Source organism: Gobius niger (genome assembly GCF_951799975.1).
Source record: "Gobius niger genome assembly, chromosome: 3".
NCBI lineage: Eukaryota > Metazoa > Chordata > Actinopteri > Gobiiformes > Gobiidae > Gobius > Gobius niger.
The window spans coordinates 34,913,750-34,932,048 of record NC_136854.1 but is presented as its reverse complement, the minus strand read 5'-3'; the positions used below and the strand labels follow the sequence as shown (position 1 = coordinate 34,932,048).

Below are 18,299 nucleotides of genomic sequence, written 5' to 3'. Positions count from 1 at the left end.
TGATGCTTAAAATCCCATCAAAAAAAAGAGTGGTGCGCACTGAATGGGTGCTGCTGCCGGATGCTCTCTCATCGAATGCAATTTCTCCATCTGTGAGATCAATAAAGTACCATCTTATCTTATCTTATCTTAGTGAGCAGGGCAAAAGGTCTGTTGGACCCGGATCATCACTTAAGAGGACTATACAGAGTTTAAAAATGTTAAAATTAAGTATTTTCCTCCCCCTACATGTTCCAGCCATGTCCTAATGTGTAGAATGAGCCCAGACCTGTTCACCACAACTGCCTCTAAAATTCTGCACTGCCACTCAAAAAGGTGTCACTTCGGGCTTAATATAGAAGGTTCAGCTACACCTTTGACCTGAGGTGGCAGTAGTGAGTATAAAATGGCCAACTACAGGGACTTAACGAAGTTTAAAAATATCCCTACGTGATCCAGCAATGTCCTAATGTGTAGAATGAACCCAGACCTATTCACCACATCTACTACTAAAATCCTGCACTGTCACTCAAAAAGGTGTTCATTCGGGTCCATTAATATAGAAACTGCAGTTATGTGTAAGACCTGAGGCGGCAGTAGTGAGCATAAAAAAGTCAACTTCCAGCTTTGATTGCATTCGCCAAAGTGTCTACAAAAATGTAAGTCGTATTGTCTTGTATTGTAAAATCATAAGATTTCTACAAAAACGGAGAATCATCATTTTCACACTCACAGCAAAACAAGTATTTATTGGACGGCAGAGAGCTCTGGCTAAATTTGGTTTTGCTTTTTGGTCGACCAGACAACAATCAATTTTGTGGATGTAATATCAGAGTGTGCTGAGCTTGTGCTGCCAGTGTTACTGAATACTACGCAAACTTTACAACACACCCAAACGTCTGCGTCAATATTGTATCATAAATAGTTAATGGCAGCGCATCCTTCCCCGTGCAAACACGGGCACTGACACGCGCAAAATTGGTAAATGAAGGTGTGTCGTGGCTCTGAATGTCCAGGTCGTATCAACGGTATCCGAGCAATTTAAAACAGGGCCAGTTCTGAGTGGAATAAAGTAATAAAAGACACAAAAAAGCATTTAAACATGTCACACATTTGAGAATGATGGAGCAGAGCACTGAGCTTCAAATAAAATATATATAAAGAAACGTAGATATTGATCTTTTTTATGAATTACTAGTACAAACATCTGTCCCTTATTACAGACTACAGCTCATTCTTGTTGGCGTACCATGTGACGTGGAAAGCCTGTCGACAGCCTTGTCTGTTGCAGGTCATGCAGGCCCCACACGCAGCTTTGCTCTCTCTGCCGTGGTCCTCGCAGATGTAACATGTCTGAAAAAGAAACACTTCAATTATCATTTATTCAAGATCACAGGTTTTTGCAATTTTCCCTTTTGAAGTCATCAAAGTTCCTAGTCTGTCCCCTGACCATACAGCATATGGTAAGAAGAAAGGATATGACTCAATCTACTTTCATTTCGTGTCCACTGTTTAAAAGCGCAGCAAGTGAAGTAGATTTACAGACCGAAGGCTTCCAACCTGTGGACTGTCCAAAGTACCTCATAATGTCTAATGTGCAGTTATTGGAATATTTTATGATAATAGGCTTTCTTTATCCTATAATGGCATAGTCAGAAAACCTCAAAAAATGTAATAAAACTTCCAAAAATGTGCATGGTGCTGCACTTAAAGGACCTATATCAGGTAAAATCGACTTTTTGGAGCTATTAGCCATGTTGTAATGCTATATACTTATCAAAAACACCGCCAGAGTGGTTTTTGACTTCATTCACGCAGTTCTAAGCAATCCTCCTGAATCCTTCTCTCTGAGCAGCTGCTCCGCCCTCTGCTGGAAAACGAGTTGTGACACTCTGTGTGACACACTGTGACGTCTTTAATGTCATAGTGTCAAACAGGAAGTGCCCGACATCTGTTATGTAATGCCTGCGGAGAAACCAAACGCACCCCCTGAGCGTCTGAACAGATGTCATGTTTGCACTAAAAGCTGTGAGGAAGGAGCTCTTTCTAACCCACTCTGGACACCTGTTCTTTTTTTCTTACCTAACAATAATGTCATGGAGAAAAGCGCTTTTGGCTGGGAGAGGACAGACTTCACTCAACCTTCCTAAAGAGGAGGCCACTCGCCAGGAGTTGGAATTTCTTTCCGGGATTCAGCGACTATCAGCCAGAATAGTGTTTTCCTGTAACCGTCACTGATGGATGTTTGGTGAACCTTCACCAGAATCAAAGTGGATTAACTTTTATAACCAACGCGTGTCCATAATGTAAACACCTGATGAAGCGGCCAGGACAGAGCGTCAGTCAATCCAAACGCGTGTTAGCTTGTGTGTTAGCTTGTGTTTTAGCGTGTTAGCTTGTGTGTTAGCTTGTGTGTTAGCCATTTATGACGCTGTGTTGCAGATCCTTATAACTGCATTGTGAAGTAACTTGACTTATTGCTGTGATATTTATATTTCTTACTGCTAATAATGCAGGAGCGGATTAGCTCAGAGAGAGAGGGCGGAGTTAACTGAATCGAAGCGTCGTGTCTTCCGGGTTTGCAAAATACCCCCAGAAAATACTTTCTCACAAAAATGAGTACTCCATAGTGGTAGAGGTACAATATATCATATAAATGCCTATACTTTACTTTGGGATGGCTATAATACACTGATACAGATCCTTTAAGTAATAAGCTGAACAAAATATATGCAAAAGTAAAAGAGTAAAGGAGTGAAGAGTGCAGGAGCTGTTCCAATATGTTTCCTGAAACATATTCTCTGCAAGGTCGAGGGAGAGGCACAGATATCACATTGCTAAGGGACAATTGTAGGAGCCAATCAAATCCCAATTGTCATGGATAAAAAGGAAAATAGCTCTTCCGTTCTGTCCAACCACATCTAAAGAAGTTTTCTTGTCAAGGCAACAGATGGGTCTCTCCAGCGGCGCAGCGTGCTTTGTGCTCAGCGTCTGCTCGTACAAAACTGTTGGCCAGATGTTTGCGTACACATGCAGCCGGTAGTGTTCAAGTAACACTGAGGGATAAAGCAGTCAATTAACACAAGGAGCTCTTCTTATAAACAAAAGCAAGAGAATAGCTACAAGGTGTGAAAACCAAGCCCTGGTTTTGTTAGTTTCCTTCTGAGGTCCGTCACCCATGAGAATGATCTGTCTACAAATGCCGGTCTACAAAGATCTGTATTGATAATGGGAGAGCGTGATCACTGTGCAAAGCCTTCTCCAGCACATCCCAAATTTTCAATGGCCTTAAAGCGAGACATGGTAGGTGAATAGGGAATTTTTTTAAATTTAGAGATATTAAATTGAAACTTTTGCTGTAGATTACCTTTTATGCCCAAAAATGCCCAAACTTTCTCATATTTTCAGAGATGACATTTGAATAATAGATCGAGCCAGGTTTAAATTTATGTTTTTATTTTGTTGGTTGTTATAAGTCGCCAAAATATTATTAGCTACAAATACTTTTTCCAAAGGGGATTTTGAATATCTTGTTTATATTTAAAATAAGCCGTTTACTAGTGGAAAAATATGTTTAAAAAAAAGTGATTTCTCCCTGTTTTTTGAATTTCAAAACTCAATGCCGCCTTTGCTCTGCCCGATCCCATCAGACCTTGGAAGCTAAGCAGGGAAGGGCCTGGTCGGTACTTGGATGAGAGACCGTTGGGGAACACCAGGAAGCCTAGCGAATGTAGTGAGTGAGTGGTTGGTGGTGGTCGGAGGGGCCGATGGCGCAGACTGGTTGCCTCGCTTCTGTCAGTCTACCCCAGGGCAGCTGTAGCTACAATAGTAGCTTACCACCACCAAGTATGGAGTGAATGAATAATGCAATTTAAAGCGTCTTTGAGTGTCCAGAAAAGCGCTATATAAAACCAATGCATTATTATTATTATTATTAATAAATCAGGCAAGGAATTAGATATTCGAAAATCTCTCCCTTGTTCAGTACAAGGCTGGAAAATTGTGAAAATGGCCTTTGAAACGACTATTTCCTAAATAAATCTTTCTATTGACATTGAATCAGTGCATTAGTCTGAAGGTTTTCACTGGTGATGGACCCTCTCACCAGTGAACATACAAAACAATTGATCCTGGAGCATCCTAGAGACCACTTTGATGGAAAGCAACGGCACAATGCTGACCACTCAACATATAATATCAACTGTATTTTTCGCATTTGGAGTGTCTCCCCTTAAGATCTGGACTCTGTAGTGGCCTATCCATGTGTGAAAATGACGTCTCATGCTCCTGCACCACCCTTTCATATTGTGACCCCATGAATCCTGGAGTTGTTATCTTGGATTACACCCGTGCCATCAGGGAGGAAGAAATCCTTTGATGGAATAACCTGGTCAGTGTTAATCAGGGCCTCAGCTGATCTCATTCTTTGGGCATTTAGTGTTGCTGAACCTAGACCTGACGAACTGGAGCAACCCCAGATCATAACGGTTAGTTAAATCCAGGTGGCGAATTTTCTTTCGGTCAGGCAGAGTATTTCTCTACAATGGTAGCACCGCTGTTGACTGCATCGTGGATAATCCATGGGACAGACAAAAAGACTAGCCCATGCTTGTAAATTCAGAGCAAAATTTAAATAAATAACAAATAAACGTTGTAAATGAAATCTTATGAACAGTGGACAGACCAAGCTTTTGTACTTCTTGCACAGCTATTCCCCGGTGAGCGGAGAGTGGGTCGGACGGGTGTAAAGGGGGGCAAAAGAGGCCTAGCAACAGGTGCGGGACAAAGAAACAGCGGGATTTTTTACCTTTCTGCCTCAGTTCGCTGTGCTCTGTTCAAATTCTTCACTCCGAGTGCCATCTCAGGAAATATTTGGACCCAGTTGACCTAAAGTCGACTAACGCAGGGCTAAACATGTGACTAAACCAGACCTACATGTTCTAAACTATGCCAAATATGGGGATAAACAGGACAAAAACCAAGACTACAAATCCAGACTAAACCCCTGCTTCTTGGGACAAAATTAAAACCAGGTCAACATTCAGGTCCATACATCAAAGCAAGCTGCATTCATTAAGGTCCGACTCAAGTCTATAGCCCCGGGCAGCACTAAAACTTGTACTACAAAAGACCACAGACACATACGGTATAAGATGTAGGCTAAGTGCTTATTGAAACACCCAAAGAAGAGACTATAGGCTGCACAGGGGACTCGTGAGTGGCTTCTCAGGTTTTCACTGTCCATTGTAACGCTGTCTAGGAATGCAGGCGGCAAAAGGACTTGGATGAATGGCTCCGGCTGAGAAAAGCTGCATGCAATTTACTGTAGCTGACACAGTAATATGAACCCTCTCCCTCGTAGTATGTGTACATTCATATGCAGGCACGCTCGCACACACACTCGCCATGTCGGAGAGTGGCAGCCCCGGCTCTGCCAACCCATGCAACTATTGATTTCTTTGTAACGCTGCCTGCTTTAAAAGGCAGCTGAATGCAGGGCGGAGCAGGAGGAGACGCTGCTCACTTTTTGTGCCATATGTAGAGTATGATACGGTGCAGCGGCTGGCAAAGCAAATCATAATTGTTAATGGCGCATTTCTGTTTCTTGTGGTTGTACAAAAAAATTATGAGGCAGCACATCACTTTAAGTCAATCTGTAATAATTTTAGAGCAATTTCACAACAGTCAAGCCAAGCAGTTAATGCACAAAAAAATATTTTACAACAAAGAATTTTCATGGATATTATGATTCGTCTAATCAGCAATTCTTAGCAGCTTTGAGTAACTTTTAGTAGCGTACAAGGGGGCATGGTCTCGCCGAGGGGGAAGGAAGTATGTTTTGAGAAACACAATTTTTCACACTTTTTAGCCGTTTTCTGGTGGAATATAAACTTATGTATCACATACAAATTAAGTCCATATGATATGGATGTTTTTTTCACAGCAGATTCAAAACCGGTAGTCGTAGCCAGCTTTAGCATGTAGCATGAAGCATCATGTTAGCATTCACCATAAATGTATTTATGGGCTGTTGAACCACTTTGCTCCTCTCCATGTCTTGGTATCTGTATTGGGTAGAAAACTAAATTTATAATTCAGCATTTGTTAAAGTAGTTTTTGAGTAAGAAGAATAGAAAGTTTAGATTTTTATCTTTTTCGCTTTCCCCCTCTGACAGTTTCAAACATGACCACATGGGCGATTCCAGAGATGCCGTCTGCAGCAAGAAGAAGAAACCACATTTTTTATCTATATCAACCTTGCAACTGTTGGTCTAAGCAACACGGTAGGGTATACTAGGGTATATAATAAGGTATACCAAGTATAGCTTAAAGGTACTATTAGGCTACCTGATTTATTTTTAAGTAATGGAACAGCATTTATTTTGTCCCCCTTTAGTATATTGTAAAGTCAAGACATTTGTGGGGAAAGCAGTGAACATCTAATTATAAAGCATTTGAATCATTTTTATGAACTTGCGGGCTAGTTTTGTAGTAACCCTGAAAATTGACCCTGTAAGTTGTGAAATATGCCTATGAACTCGTCCCTGTGAAGAATCGGGATGCTACAAATATAGTATCTTAGGAAAGTTAGGAATGATTTAAGATCACAGGTAACATTTTATTTTAGTGGCTTCCTCTTTCATTGTTTGTAATAGAGCCTTTAATAATAATGTGGAATTTTTTTTTACCCATCTTCAAATTCCACCCAGGGCAGCAGCCAGATCAGGAAAATGACAATGGAACCAGATTTTGAACCCACTAGAGACTTTTCTTTCTTTTTGCCTATATGCAGATTTTAGGTTGATGCGGGAAACTGGAGCAGCTGGAGGGAACTGCAGGTCTCACCCAGACCCAAAGACAGCATGCAAGGAAAGAGAGGGTCACACAGAAAGGCCTGACACTGCGTTGGAATCGAATAAAATGAAATTAAATGAAAGCGTCGATAATCCCACAAGATGACTAATGAACGTTAATGCATTAGTCATACAACTCTTTTCTGAGAACTCAATCAATTCAATTTCTATTTGAAAAGGTCGATAATATGTATCACAGGAATTTCCAAATATAAGATTTGATCAAACAAAAGAGCAGTCTGAAAATCAACAACAAGACATATTAAACGGTAAAACAGAAGAGAAACATGTAACGTACCCCGAAGACACTCTGTTTCTTTTATATAAATATGGCATTATTATTACTGTTTAGAGTTCCTAAAACACCATATATATACTATACAGCTATACAACTACCAACCTATGGCCACTCTACCTCTTGAGCCACTTCTCTCCCAAGGCTTCAGCCAACTTTAATCCCTAATTCTTTGAGGAAAATGAATGAATAAACTGTGAAACAATGGTAAGAATAAAGCTCTTAACCCACCCCTTTAAAACTCCACGTCTGCAGCACATGATTTGTTATACTGTATAATGAAGCGTATAGTTGCAGAGTGGTTAGCAACACAGTTATGAGATTCAGCATAATCGCTCTCATGGCTTTCAGTATTCACACCCCCCTTGGGAATTCCATAGTAAAAAAAAGAAAAAAAAAAGCAGTTTATAGCTCGGACAAACCCACATCGTTCACGCTGCATTCAGAGTGTCAGTCTCCACAGGACGTGTATTTAGCTTGATAGATAGCTGGCCCTCTCTGCTCCGGCTCCCTGTGAGGTCCCATCATTTTAAAATTACAACAATCGAAGTGCAGCAAGAGCGTCTGCCAAACATCTCTCTTTGCCCCCAAAAAAACGCCTGTATTTATTTGCCTTCTCTGAACTATACTTAACTCTTTCTAAAAATACTGTCAGTCCTACTGTTGCTTCAAACTAAGGGCTAACACAACTAATTAGACGAAACACAACTTATGGATCATTGAAATAACTGTGTGATCAAATATCAAAACATACAAAGGCTCCAGAACAGGCTTTTATTAGACCGTATTGTATCTTTTGAATGGGGAAAAGTCCTCAAAATGGCGTCAATAATAGGAAAAAGTCTGAAGCCCATGTATACCTGGCATCATCTATTGTAATAATGAGTTGTTTTTACTGCATTACAAGAAGTGACGTTGTTGTTTCAGCTAAATTCCCCCTCCCCCAATTTTATTTCTTTATTTTTTCCCATTTTTTTAATTGTTTGTTCCCGTTTACCACATTTTTACAAAATGTTTTACTCTTTTTTTTTGCCCCATTTTTTCTTGTTTCCCCATTTTTCCCCCTCATTTTTGCTAATTTTTTTAACTAACATTTTCCCTATTTTCCACATTTTTTGCCCAATTTATTCCCATGTTTCCCCCCTATTTTTGACTAATCCCCCCATTTTTCTTACAACAATAGTTCTTATTTTTTATTTTTTTCCCCAAATTATTATTATTATTTCTTGACATTGGAGATTAACCCGAAACTTGCAGATCTTCCACACATTATTGTTCTGTTTTCTGGCTCTAACAAATATTACCTTTTTTTTTACTAGGTATTAGGAAAAGTATCGTTCAGGTATCAGTATCGAAAAACCAAGTATCGTTACCCATCTCTAGTCCCAGGTCTCGCATTGGTGGTGAATAAAACTTCTCTTCGCCGTAAGACAAAGTCACCTCCCTCCCTTTACGACTCGATAGGACAACACTAATTTATTCAATAACCTCCTTCCGTCTTGACTCAGACACCAATGAAAACGGGAATTTCTTTTAAGCCTCATGAATTGAACTCCTCCATTTATCTGCCACGTTTAGAAGAAAAAGTGTTTTCCCAGTCTATCTCTAGCCTCCCCCCCAGAGAGGGTGCGATGCCTCACCACACAGAGCCGTGACGGTTCGAGCGGGATGTGTAGGAGGAGAGATGAAACGTGGTGATGTTGAGGTATTTCCAAAAGACACGTTGGAGCGGCATTGCATCATGGGTTGTTGAAATGCTATTGTGAATACATGAGGGTAAAACCGAGGCATGAATGGTCCTTGTTTTGTTCAGTGGTTTGTCGGGCTAATGAATTCATTGCATTTTCCTTTTGAATATCATCACACTCTTGTAAAACTTGATGCTGCTGCTGTGAATTGGCGCCTGTCTCATGTTTGTCCATTTAACAATAACATAATGTAAAAATACAATGTCTTATTTATTTAAGTCGGAGTAAGTTCCCCTAAATATCATACCACATTGACAGGGTTTTCCAGCAAGTACCAATTTTGTACCATGTTTTTGTTGCTATATCAACCGTTAAAGGCACTACAGGGAGTTTAAAAATGTCCCAATTTAGTTTTTTTCCCCTACATGTTCCAGCCATGTCCTAATGTGTAGAATGAGCCCAGATCTGTTCACCATAACTGCCTCTAAAATCCTGCACTGTCACTCCAAAAGGTGTCACTTCGCGCTTAAAGGAATAGGCCACCGTTTTACATACTGAGATATGTTCTTACCTTAGCTTTGACGAGTTCTTTAGGACCAGTCTGATCTTCCCCCGTGCCTTCAGTCACGTAAACACAGCGCAGACGGCGTTAGCATTTAGCCTCTCCCCCTCTCCACTATAGCTCCAAAACTGGTCAAGATAGAAGCTACCAAGCTCTTCCACGTTTTCCCTATTTAAATATGGTTACGTGAAGTGTTACACTACAAAGTATAATTACACAAAATTAAACAATGTGGATTTTCTAAGCGGATAAAAGGGGGAACTATATTGTAAGGCGTAATAATACCAGGAGTAATTTGGCATCCGCACAGTAAAGTGAAGATTACTGCGCAGTAAAGTGAAGATTACTGCGTGGATTTCGAACTACTCCTGGTATTATTACGCCTTACAATATAGTCCCCCCTTTTATCCGCTTAGAAAATCCACATTGTTTAATTTTGTGTAATTATACTTTGTAGTGGAACACTTCACGTCACCATATTTAAATAGGGAAAACGTGGAAGAGCTTGGTAGCTTCTATCTTGACCTGTTTTGGAGCTATAGTGGAGAGGGGGAGAGGCTAAATGCTAACGCCGTCTGCGCTGCGTTTACGTGACTGAAGGCACGGGGGAAGATCAGACTGGTCCTAAAGAACTCGTCAAAGCTCAGGTAAGAACATATCTCAGTATGTAAAAACGGTGGCATATTCCTTTAATATAGAAGGTGCAGTTACATATATGGCCTGAGGTGGCAGTAGTGAGCATAAAATGGCCAACTTGCATCCAGCCCCTTTAACAGTCGCTGCCATATGGTTGTAGTACAGTGGTTGGGGGTTGGGACCCCTTGGGGGTTCGCGAGGCCTTGGGTCTGACTTCAAGATAAAACAAAAAGAAAAATACTACTGTTTTTTTTTATATACTTTTGAGTGTAAAACAGCCCATAACTTCAATTATTCAAAAATAAACTGTTTAAACACATATTAACTTGATTTTAAAATGTTTTTCTGCCCTGAAGTAGCACACGAGGCAGTAACTTTATACAATGAGGGTCCCAAGTTGTTTACATGTCTATTTTTGGGGTCCTTGCCAATAAAGTATGGGAACCCCTGGTGTAGTATGTTGTTAATTAAAACAAATGCCAGCCTCAACAGGAAAAATATACTCAATCTGGGGAGCCAAGCATATTTTCTACAAGTAGAGTAAATGCCTTTTTGCCACCACTATTGCAAATGCAGCGACAAAACCTAAACCAGTCTGCTGTGCACTGTCTGTATCTAAACATTGCACATTTTCATGAATTTCCGACACAGAAGAGTCTAAATCAGTGCTATAGTGGTCCGCCAGGCATCACCCTCTGCCAAAGCTTGCATGTATATTTAATTAATGTGAAGAGTCAGAATGTACAAGAGAGACGGTGAGAGCTAGAAATGAGTTGGGTTTACAGTAAACAGATTGAACACCACTCCTCCTTTCACAGTTAGTAACCCAGCTTAAAGGAATAGGCCACCGCTTTAACTCAACAACGCCTCTTTTTTCTCCGTAAGCTCCGTAAGTCCACCAATCCATTCTCGCCTCTTTCTACAGAAATTGAATCCATCCTCACATTCAACATCGCTGTCTGGTTTGGTTCACTCACTCTCACCCACCGCAACATGCTCAATAAAATGATCAAAATCAGCAATACGGTCAGGAGCAGGACTCACTCAGTAGCATCTAGGGCTCCTGAGTTCTGAGGAAAGGAACCCAGATCTCCACAGACCCCTCACACACTCTGCACTCTCACTACGTCAGGGCGTAGTAGGTTCCGGTCCCTCCCTCTGGGGACAAAGAGGGCGACCTCCACTTTCCTCCCTCCCTCCATCCGCCTGCTGAATGAATAAATGACTGTGGGACCTTGGTCTATCACAGGCCCACTATATTGTTTTTAATGTACTTATTATTGCATTGTTTATTGTGTTGTATGTCTGTGGATGTACTGGGTTTATATCCGGCCCGTACTGGCACTTCTTCTGCAAATGAAGTTCCTAACGGATAAAAAAAAAGTGAATTTGATTTGATTGGATTTGCTCTTCCATACTGAGATATGTTTGTTGTTAGCATTTGGCCCAATACATTCCTATGGCTCCAAACGGGGGGTGAAGTTAGAAGCTACCACGCTCTTCCACGGGCACGCACAAAGACCAGACAGGTATGTATCAACTTGTCTAAGCTCAGGTAAGAACATATCTCAGCAGGGAAGAACTGTGTGCCCTCAGTCACGCAAAACAACCAGAGATGTTGCTAGCATTTGGCCTCTTCCAGTATATTCCTATGGCCCCAAACAGGGTGAAGTTATGTAAGAACACATCACAGTATGGAAAAACAGTGGCTTATTCCTTTAAAAAGCTTTATTAACCTGCTATTTGCCATCTTAGGGTTGGGTTTAGAGTGAGAGCTATTTTCTCCAATTATATCCCAACATCAAAGCCTATTAACAGGGAAGCTCACAGCCTATATGCCAGCGTATAACTTATGCGAAAGCCAAGACCTTCTAGTTCCTGAATATGTGTAAGATCTTTGATTTGCCGTCCCTAACCCTAAAATCCTAACAAATTATTCGCAATTATGACCGGCCTGACATTACCTCTCACATTTACAAATCATACAGAGGCAATTTAGGCTCTTACCAAATGGCTGTGTGACTGCGTATAGCAACAGGATTCTGGCATATCTGACAGGACATGTCAAACCCGCTTAAATTGCATTGTTAAGAGTACAAGGTGAAACTCCAAACCTCCTCCAATCTCCATTAACATCATATCTTTTTTAGGTATTAGCGAAGGTGTAATTACCTTGATGTATCGATCGTGTGGGACGTACTGCAGGATGATGGGCTCCATTGTGAGGACGTTGGCAAACTGCACTTCGGGAATGTAGAGCGCACACACCACATGAGCCCAGCCTGGGACAAAAGACAAAATCGATCAGTACTATTAACATTCGGGGGGGGGGGGGGAAAGGAAAATAGCAATGGTGCCTTTCTACCTATTGGGAACTCAAGAAACCATGCAGCGATTCCGACTCCAGGGTGAATTCAAGGTATTTGGGACGGCCTAAGCACATATCATTTTACTTCTGTTCAAAAAAGTGTAAGCCAAAGAGCGGTGTAGACAATATCAAGAATGCGTCAGTGCACACAGACACTGGGGGCAAGGGGGGTGAAGTGTCTTGCCCAAGGACGCAATGGCGATGTGCACCTGCAGGAACTGGGATTCAAACTGCTGACCTTCTGGTAATAAGCTACACTCTTGTGCCTAATGCTACAAAAAGTAAAAACAGAATATTTTGAAAGAGTTTTGAATTGTTAGACTCTTTTAAAAACAGGTCAGGTGTTGGCAGGCTCGGGCACCATAATATTGTGCATTTAAAGAGATCATTCACAGATCCAGGCCTAATTTTTACTCATGACTCATCTGGACTCCAAACCAACTACTGACAAGGCAGTTACAGCGCAGAGTAATTGTAATCCTCACCCTCTGGAATTCCAAATACCCCCTCATTGGCAAAACCACCCCCTGAAAGGCCAAAATTGAACCACTTTGGGCGCTCCCGCTCTAATGTCGTGACACGAGGACAAGGTGGATAAGCTGAAGTGTTTCTCCCAGGAACACAACTTCGAATGAGTTGACGAAATACTTACTGAGCTACAAAACAGAGCAACACTTTAGATTACAGCAGGTGTAGGTACAGGAAACAATAAAGAAATGATACATGTAAGTACAGGTCATGTGCAAGGTTTGGTAACACTTTATTTTACATTTCCCTTGATACATTGTACCTAACTAAATTTAGTAAAGTGTAATGGGCTTTGTAACAATCTGTAATAAGTTGTACCTATTGGTTAGATACACAATGGAATATGTGTTCGTAGTTTGTAGGTACATAATGTAATAATTCTAGTTCAAACCCTAACCTTAAGCCCTAACCCTAAGTGTCTCTTGTCCTATTACATTATGCACTTACAAAGTACTAATACAAGTTATTCCATTGTGTACGTGCTACATAGGTACAAGTTATTACAGATTGTTACAGAGAACATTACATTAAACTAAATTTAGTTAGGTACAATGTATCAAGGTCGTGTAAAATAAAGTGATACCCAATGTTTAGGAGTAGAAAGGGTAATAAAGGTGTAGAAAGTGTAACCACTCTATACAACGTGTAGTAAAGGAGTAGAAAGTGTCATTGCAGGTGCATATTGATGTGCCAGCTTTTATTAAATGGGGGAAATCACTGCATAACTAAAGTGAGACCCTATGGCCTGAGTAATGAGGTGGAATAAGGGAAAATAACCACATAACTAATACAAATACTAATGTGTAGCTGCACGTCAGCAGCGGCTGTGATCTAAAGTGAGATGCTATGCACCTTTATCACACCTTACACCTTTATTACACGTTGTACACCTTCATTAAATGTTGCACTTTAACGTGTAATTACTTGGACTTACATGTGGAATCACTTTCTTGTTACCTGTACCAACTCATGGCACTTACCGGCTGTAATCTAAAGTGTTGCCCAAAACGGTAGTATTCAGTAACTAATAGAAATGTTTCTAAAGTAGTCACTGGGACCATTGTTGTGTTCAAGTGGGAGACGTTTTGCCGCTCATCCAAGAGGCTTTGCCAAAAGAGCGACCACGAAACAACCTGGCATCAGTTCACTTACCTCCGCTGTCTGTCCTCTTGAGGGCACCATCCTTGTGTGGGCAGAGTTCGCACCTCTGAAGGAGGACAGGACAAGAGTCAGTAGGTGTGATTGATTTTAAACTGGGAGGGGGAGAGCTGGGTGGAGGCAGTGTCATGTGGAGTTTGGCAGTACTCACCACACGCGCCGCCCGCTCCTGTGACTCACACTTCCGACAGAACCAGGGGCCAGTGGGCACCTGGACAATGCCATAGCATGCTGGAACAGATAAACAGTCTCATCATGTCATGTGAGTCACCTTTAATAACATAGAAATAAGACTCTCATTTGTCAAAATACAATAACATTATAACAACTGAGTCAATGTGTGCATTTTACCAAGTGTGTAAATGTTTAATATAGTAAAAGTCAAAGAGTCAAGTATTTTCCTATAAAGTCTAGAGGCTTATTTTAAACTAACTGTATCTACAGGCGAAATAAAGCAACAAAGCATGTGAACACAAGGAAACACTGAGTCCAGAGAGGCCTCGCTGCTCTGTCATACAATCACGCCTGGGTAATGTGTGTCAGGAACCCAAAGGGTCAGAGCCGCGCGCAGTAACCTGAAGTGGCACAGCGGCGCCGTGTAGACGGTGCCACCGGCTCTGAGCGTTCATCATGTGCGCAAAGAGGAAACAACAAACTGCACGCCTACCCACCCCTCCCACACGACACACTAAACACGCACGTACACAGACCTTCAACCTGAAGCCGGAGCGGCCAGCCCGCACCGCTGGCTCAGCCGCAGCTGCCCGGTAAAGACGCGCTAGTGGCGGCTACGTTACCTTGGTGAACGGCGACGCTGCAGCCGTGTCCATCACAGTACACCAGAGGGTTCTCAGCCCAGCCTCGCTCGTCTGAACACACGCAGCAACCTCCGACCATTTCCCGCATGCTGCTCCCATAAGAAGAAGTGTCTTTTCCTCCCGGAACGGCTCGGAGCTGGACTAGGCCAGTCAAGTGGTCGCCCCGCGCTCTGTCGACCCTGCGGACATATCGATGCCCGCGCTACTCGCGCTGATCGAGCCGCCGCTCAGAGACCAAATCTCGGCGTGAGGTTTGTGGTGCTGCTGCTACGTTTTTTCCGTGATGTCCTCCCCGTCCCCATAGAGCCGATGCAGTGCGCATGCCCATATGTGCTTCATTGGGTCTGAATAAAAGTCACATTAAAGATATAGCGAGTTCTTTATAGAAAAAATGACTAATCCAGCAAACAGCTGAACAAAGCAACGTTGTTTTAACATTGTCATTTCTTGGAAAGTGAAAGCAAGCCGCGCAGCTGCCATTATTATACCCAAATTAAGTGATAAAACATGTGGATTGGTCATGAACCGCTGGCTGGTGTAGCTACGTCAATCCCGCTCGTACAGCGCCACCTTCAGGTTTGACAGACAACAGCTGGAGAATGTTACACAGTGTTTCACCAGCCACTGTCTGGAAGTGAAAAACATCCTGTACTTTAGATGAGATGTTTTTGAGCACGACCTTCGACTGTCTTTCAGCTGACACACAATGAAACAGGCCCCACCCCGTAAATATAACAGTTCTTCTTTCACCTAGAACACATTTGGCTACACACCTAGTTACATATAGAAATACAGTTGTTCATTTCGTCGACTACAATATTTCGCCATCATTATAAGTCATTTTTCACTGACTTGAATTTAGACTAAAACTAAATTAAAAGTTGTTTATGAGACTTATAATAATACAAATGAAGAGAAGAGACTAAAATCACAAAAACCTCCAATAACAGTTTAAAGAGCCTCATATTTAAATTGACCATCACAGGAACCGCTCTGTGCTCTGTCCATGTGGGGAACACACATTAAGCAGACTTTGAGGTTATAATAATGTTTTATAATGTTATAAATGCAAAGTTGGCTAAATTTACATGCAGTCTTCTATTTAGTTTAAAAACTAAATAGAAATAGCGTGTCAAAATTACCACTGTTTGTGTTCATTAAATAAAAGAATGAATAAAGGATTCAATAAATAAGTTCTTCTGTTCACTGGGACTGTATATTGCTTATAGTGTTATGTTTACATGTTCAATATTAAGTGAATTAAAGGATATAAGTTACATAAATATGTCCAGTGTTGGGCAAGTTACTAAAAAAAAGTTAATATATTCTATAGTAGTGATTACAGCTTTCAAAATGTGATATGTCTGAATTACATATTACTGTTTCAAAAATGTAGCTGAGTTACAATACTTTGAGTTACTTTTGGCAAAATATAAACTGAAAATAGTACTAATGCCACAGAACAAAGGTGCAGTCAAATATTTCCGTTTTTTTGCCATCTCCAGTGTTGGGGGTAAGTATTACAAAAGTAACAAGTTACTATATTCCTTCATTTTTCAGTAACTAAGGAATATAACATATTACTTGCATAAAACACAGGAACATATTAGTCATTACATTTCAAGTAACGCGAGCTACAATGTAAGTGTATGAACAACAAAATGCCAAACTCCCCCAAAATAAAATGCACTGGTGAATAAGATGTGCAGTTGTGTGAAGACAACGGGGAAAGCAAAGGAAAAGGAAATCTCTGACTGCACTTTTTCTCGGTGGCATTATTACTATATTCAGTTTATGATTAGCCAAAGGTAACTCAGAAGTAACTCAAAGTAGTGTAACTCAACCACATGTTTGAAACAGTAATATGTAATAAAAACACATAACATTTTTAGAGCTGTAATCACTAATATAGAATATATTACAATTTTTAAGTAACTTGCCCAACACTGGCCATCTCCATTAACTACACGTAACTGCAGATCTTAAACACCAACTTCCAGCCTCATTTTTAGTTTGTACATTTAAATGCACTTGTAACTATATTCTCGTATTTTGTATAAGTAATATGTTATATTCCTTAGTTACTGAAAAAAGTAACTATATCCAACACTGGACATTGCTGGGTTGCAGGTGACATCACAGCGTTCTAAAGGCCTATAATATTCTATAGAGGTTAAATAATTTTGTTTTTGAGGACATTTTTGGTCTTGTACAGAGAGATCATGGGCCCAGTGACGGATATTAATGATCATTTTTGTGATTCATAAATGTTCTTTTTCGATACGACTTGAAAGTGCAATGCAGTTAATAGGAAAAACTGGCTCCTGCCCCCACTGGGTCCTGTGACATCATCATATTAACCTGAAAACCAGTAATAGGCTATATAAGTATCTACATTAACACTATAGTTAAATAATGAAAATACATCAAAGAAAAAGCCCATATTATGACTCTCTCAGTAGATAGAATAAAGCTTTAAGAGTCATGGTGGTGGATGTGAGAAATTCTCTAACCCTATTATGATGATTTCTCAGACTGCACTCTTTTGCCGCAGTGATTACTTTTAATCCTTGATTACCGTAATTTTTCAAGTAACCCGGCCTGCAGTAATCCCGTCAGCAGATGTCACTAGACCACATGTAAACTTGGCCATTGTCACAGTTGTGGCTTATGACTATACTCTGAAGTGGATGAGTAAACTCTCAAGTGCGGTTTTGTATAGTGGAAATGGGACTTCAGTTACACATATTGGAAAATACAAATTAATACATGCCTTGTCAGTATGTCATGTGTGAACAGGAGTAAAAAGTACATTTGGATGGTTTTTATGTAGGGAAAATGTGGAATATGTTCTCTTGTTTTGACATTGTTTTAGTGGTTAGCTGGAGATGTATCTGCAGTGGTACAACTACATGTAGCCAAATGTTAAAAGAGCTCCCTTCTCTTCCTAATGCTTTCTGATAATCTGCCATTAGATGCACTTTTGGCGTGTTCATTTTGTCATCGTTTAGTTCCATAGTGTGGCTTTAAGAGCACATATTCGCGATTCATTAAAGCACTAGTCATCCAGTGCAATTGACTTGTTCCATTGTACAAACCGCCTCTGATTGCATTTAAAAAAAATTAAAAAATACTTGGTTAATTTTCCTCTTCTGAGTAACACCTCCAGCCTACTTACATATTTTACATCTCATAATGTTAGCACCCTGTGAGCCACTGTTTTACATGCAGTACCCAGAAACTGTAATATTGGAAAAAGAGAAGCACTTTTGAAATGGATGACTGAGCCTTTTTATCTGACATATGGACATGAAGTTGTGATAACAGTTTGCCTCACAAGTGTCACTTCTGTTGGGCCTCAGAGATAGAAAAAGGGAACTGCTGTTGATGGAGAGGAAAGATAATTCGTGTAG

At 40.7% G+C, this 18,299-nt stretch overlaps 1 protein-coding gene across 2 annotated transcripts in view; it reads right to left on the bottom strand.

The window, feature by feature from the left end:
* Positions 1-15,210, bottom strand: part of LOC306960770 (protein AF-17-like) — a 44,089-nt gene extending 28,879 nt beyond the window's left edge. For both annotated transcript variants that reach the window (XM_079553298.1, XM_079553299.1), the window contains exons 1-5: positions 14,866-15,210; positions 14,220-14,299; positions 14,063-14,117; positions 12,187-12,296; positions 1,229-1,332 (exon numbers count right to left, since the gene is read on the bottom strand). In XM_079553298.1, the coding sequence (XP_079409424.1) occupies positions 1,229-1,332; positions 12,187-12,296; positions 14,063-14,117; positions 14,220-14,299; positions 14,866-14,974 (458 nt within the window). In that variant the 5' untranslated portion in view covers positions 14,975-15,210. The remainder of the gene's footprint in view (positions 1-1,228; positions 1,333-12,186; positions 12,297-14,062; positions 14,118-14,219; positions 14,300-14,865) is intronic.
* Between the last annotated feature and the right edge of the window lie 3,089 nt (positions 15,211-18,299).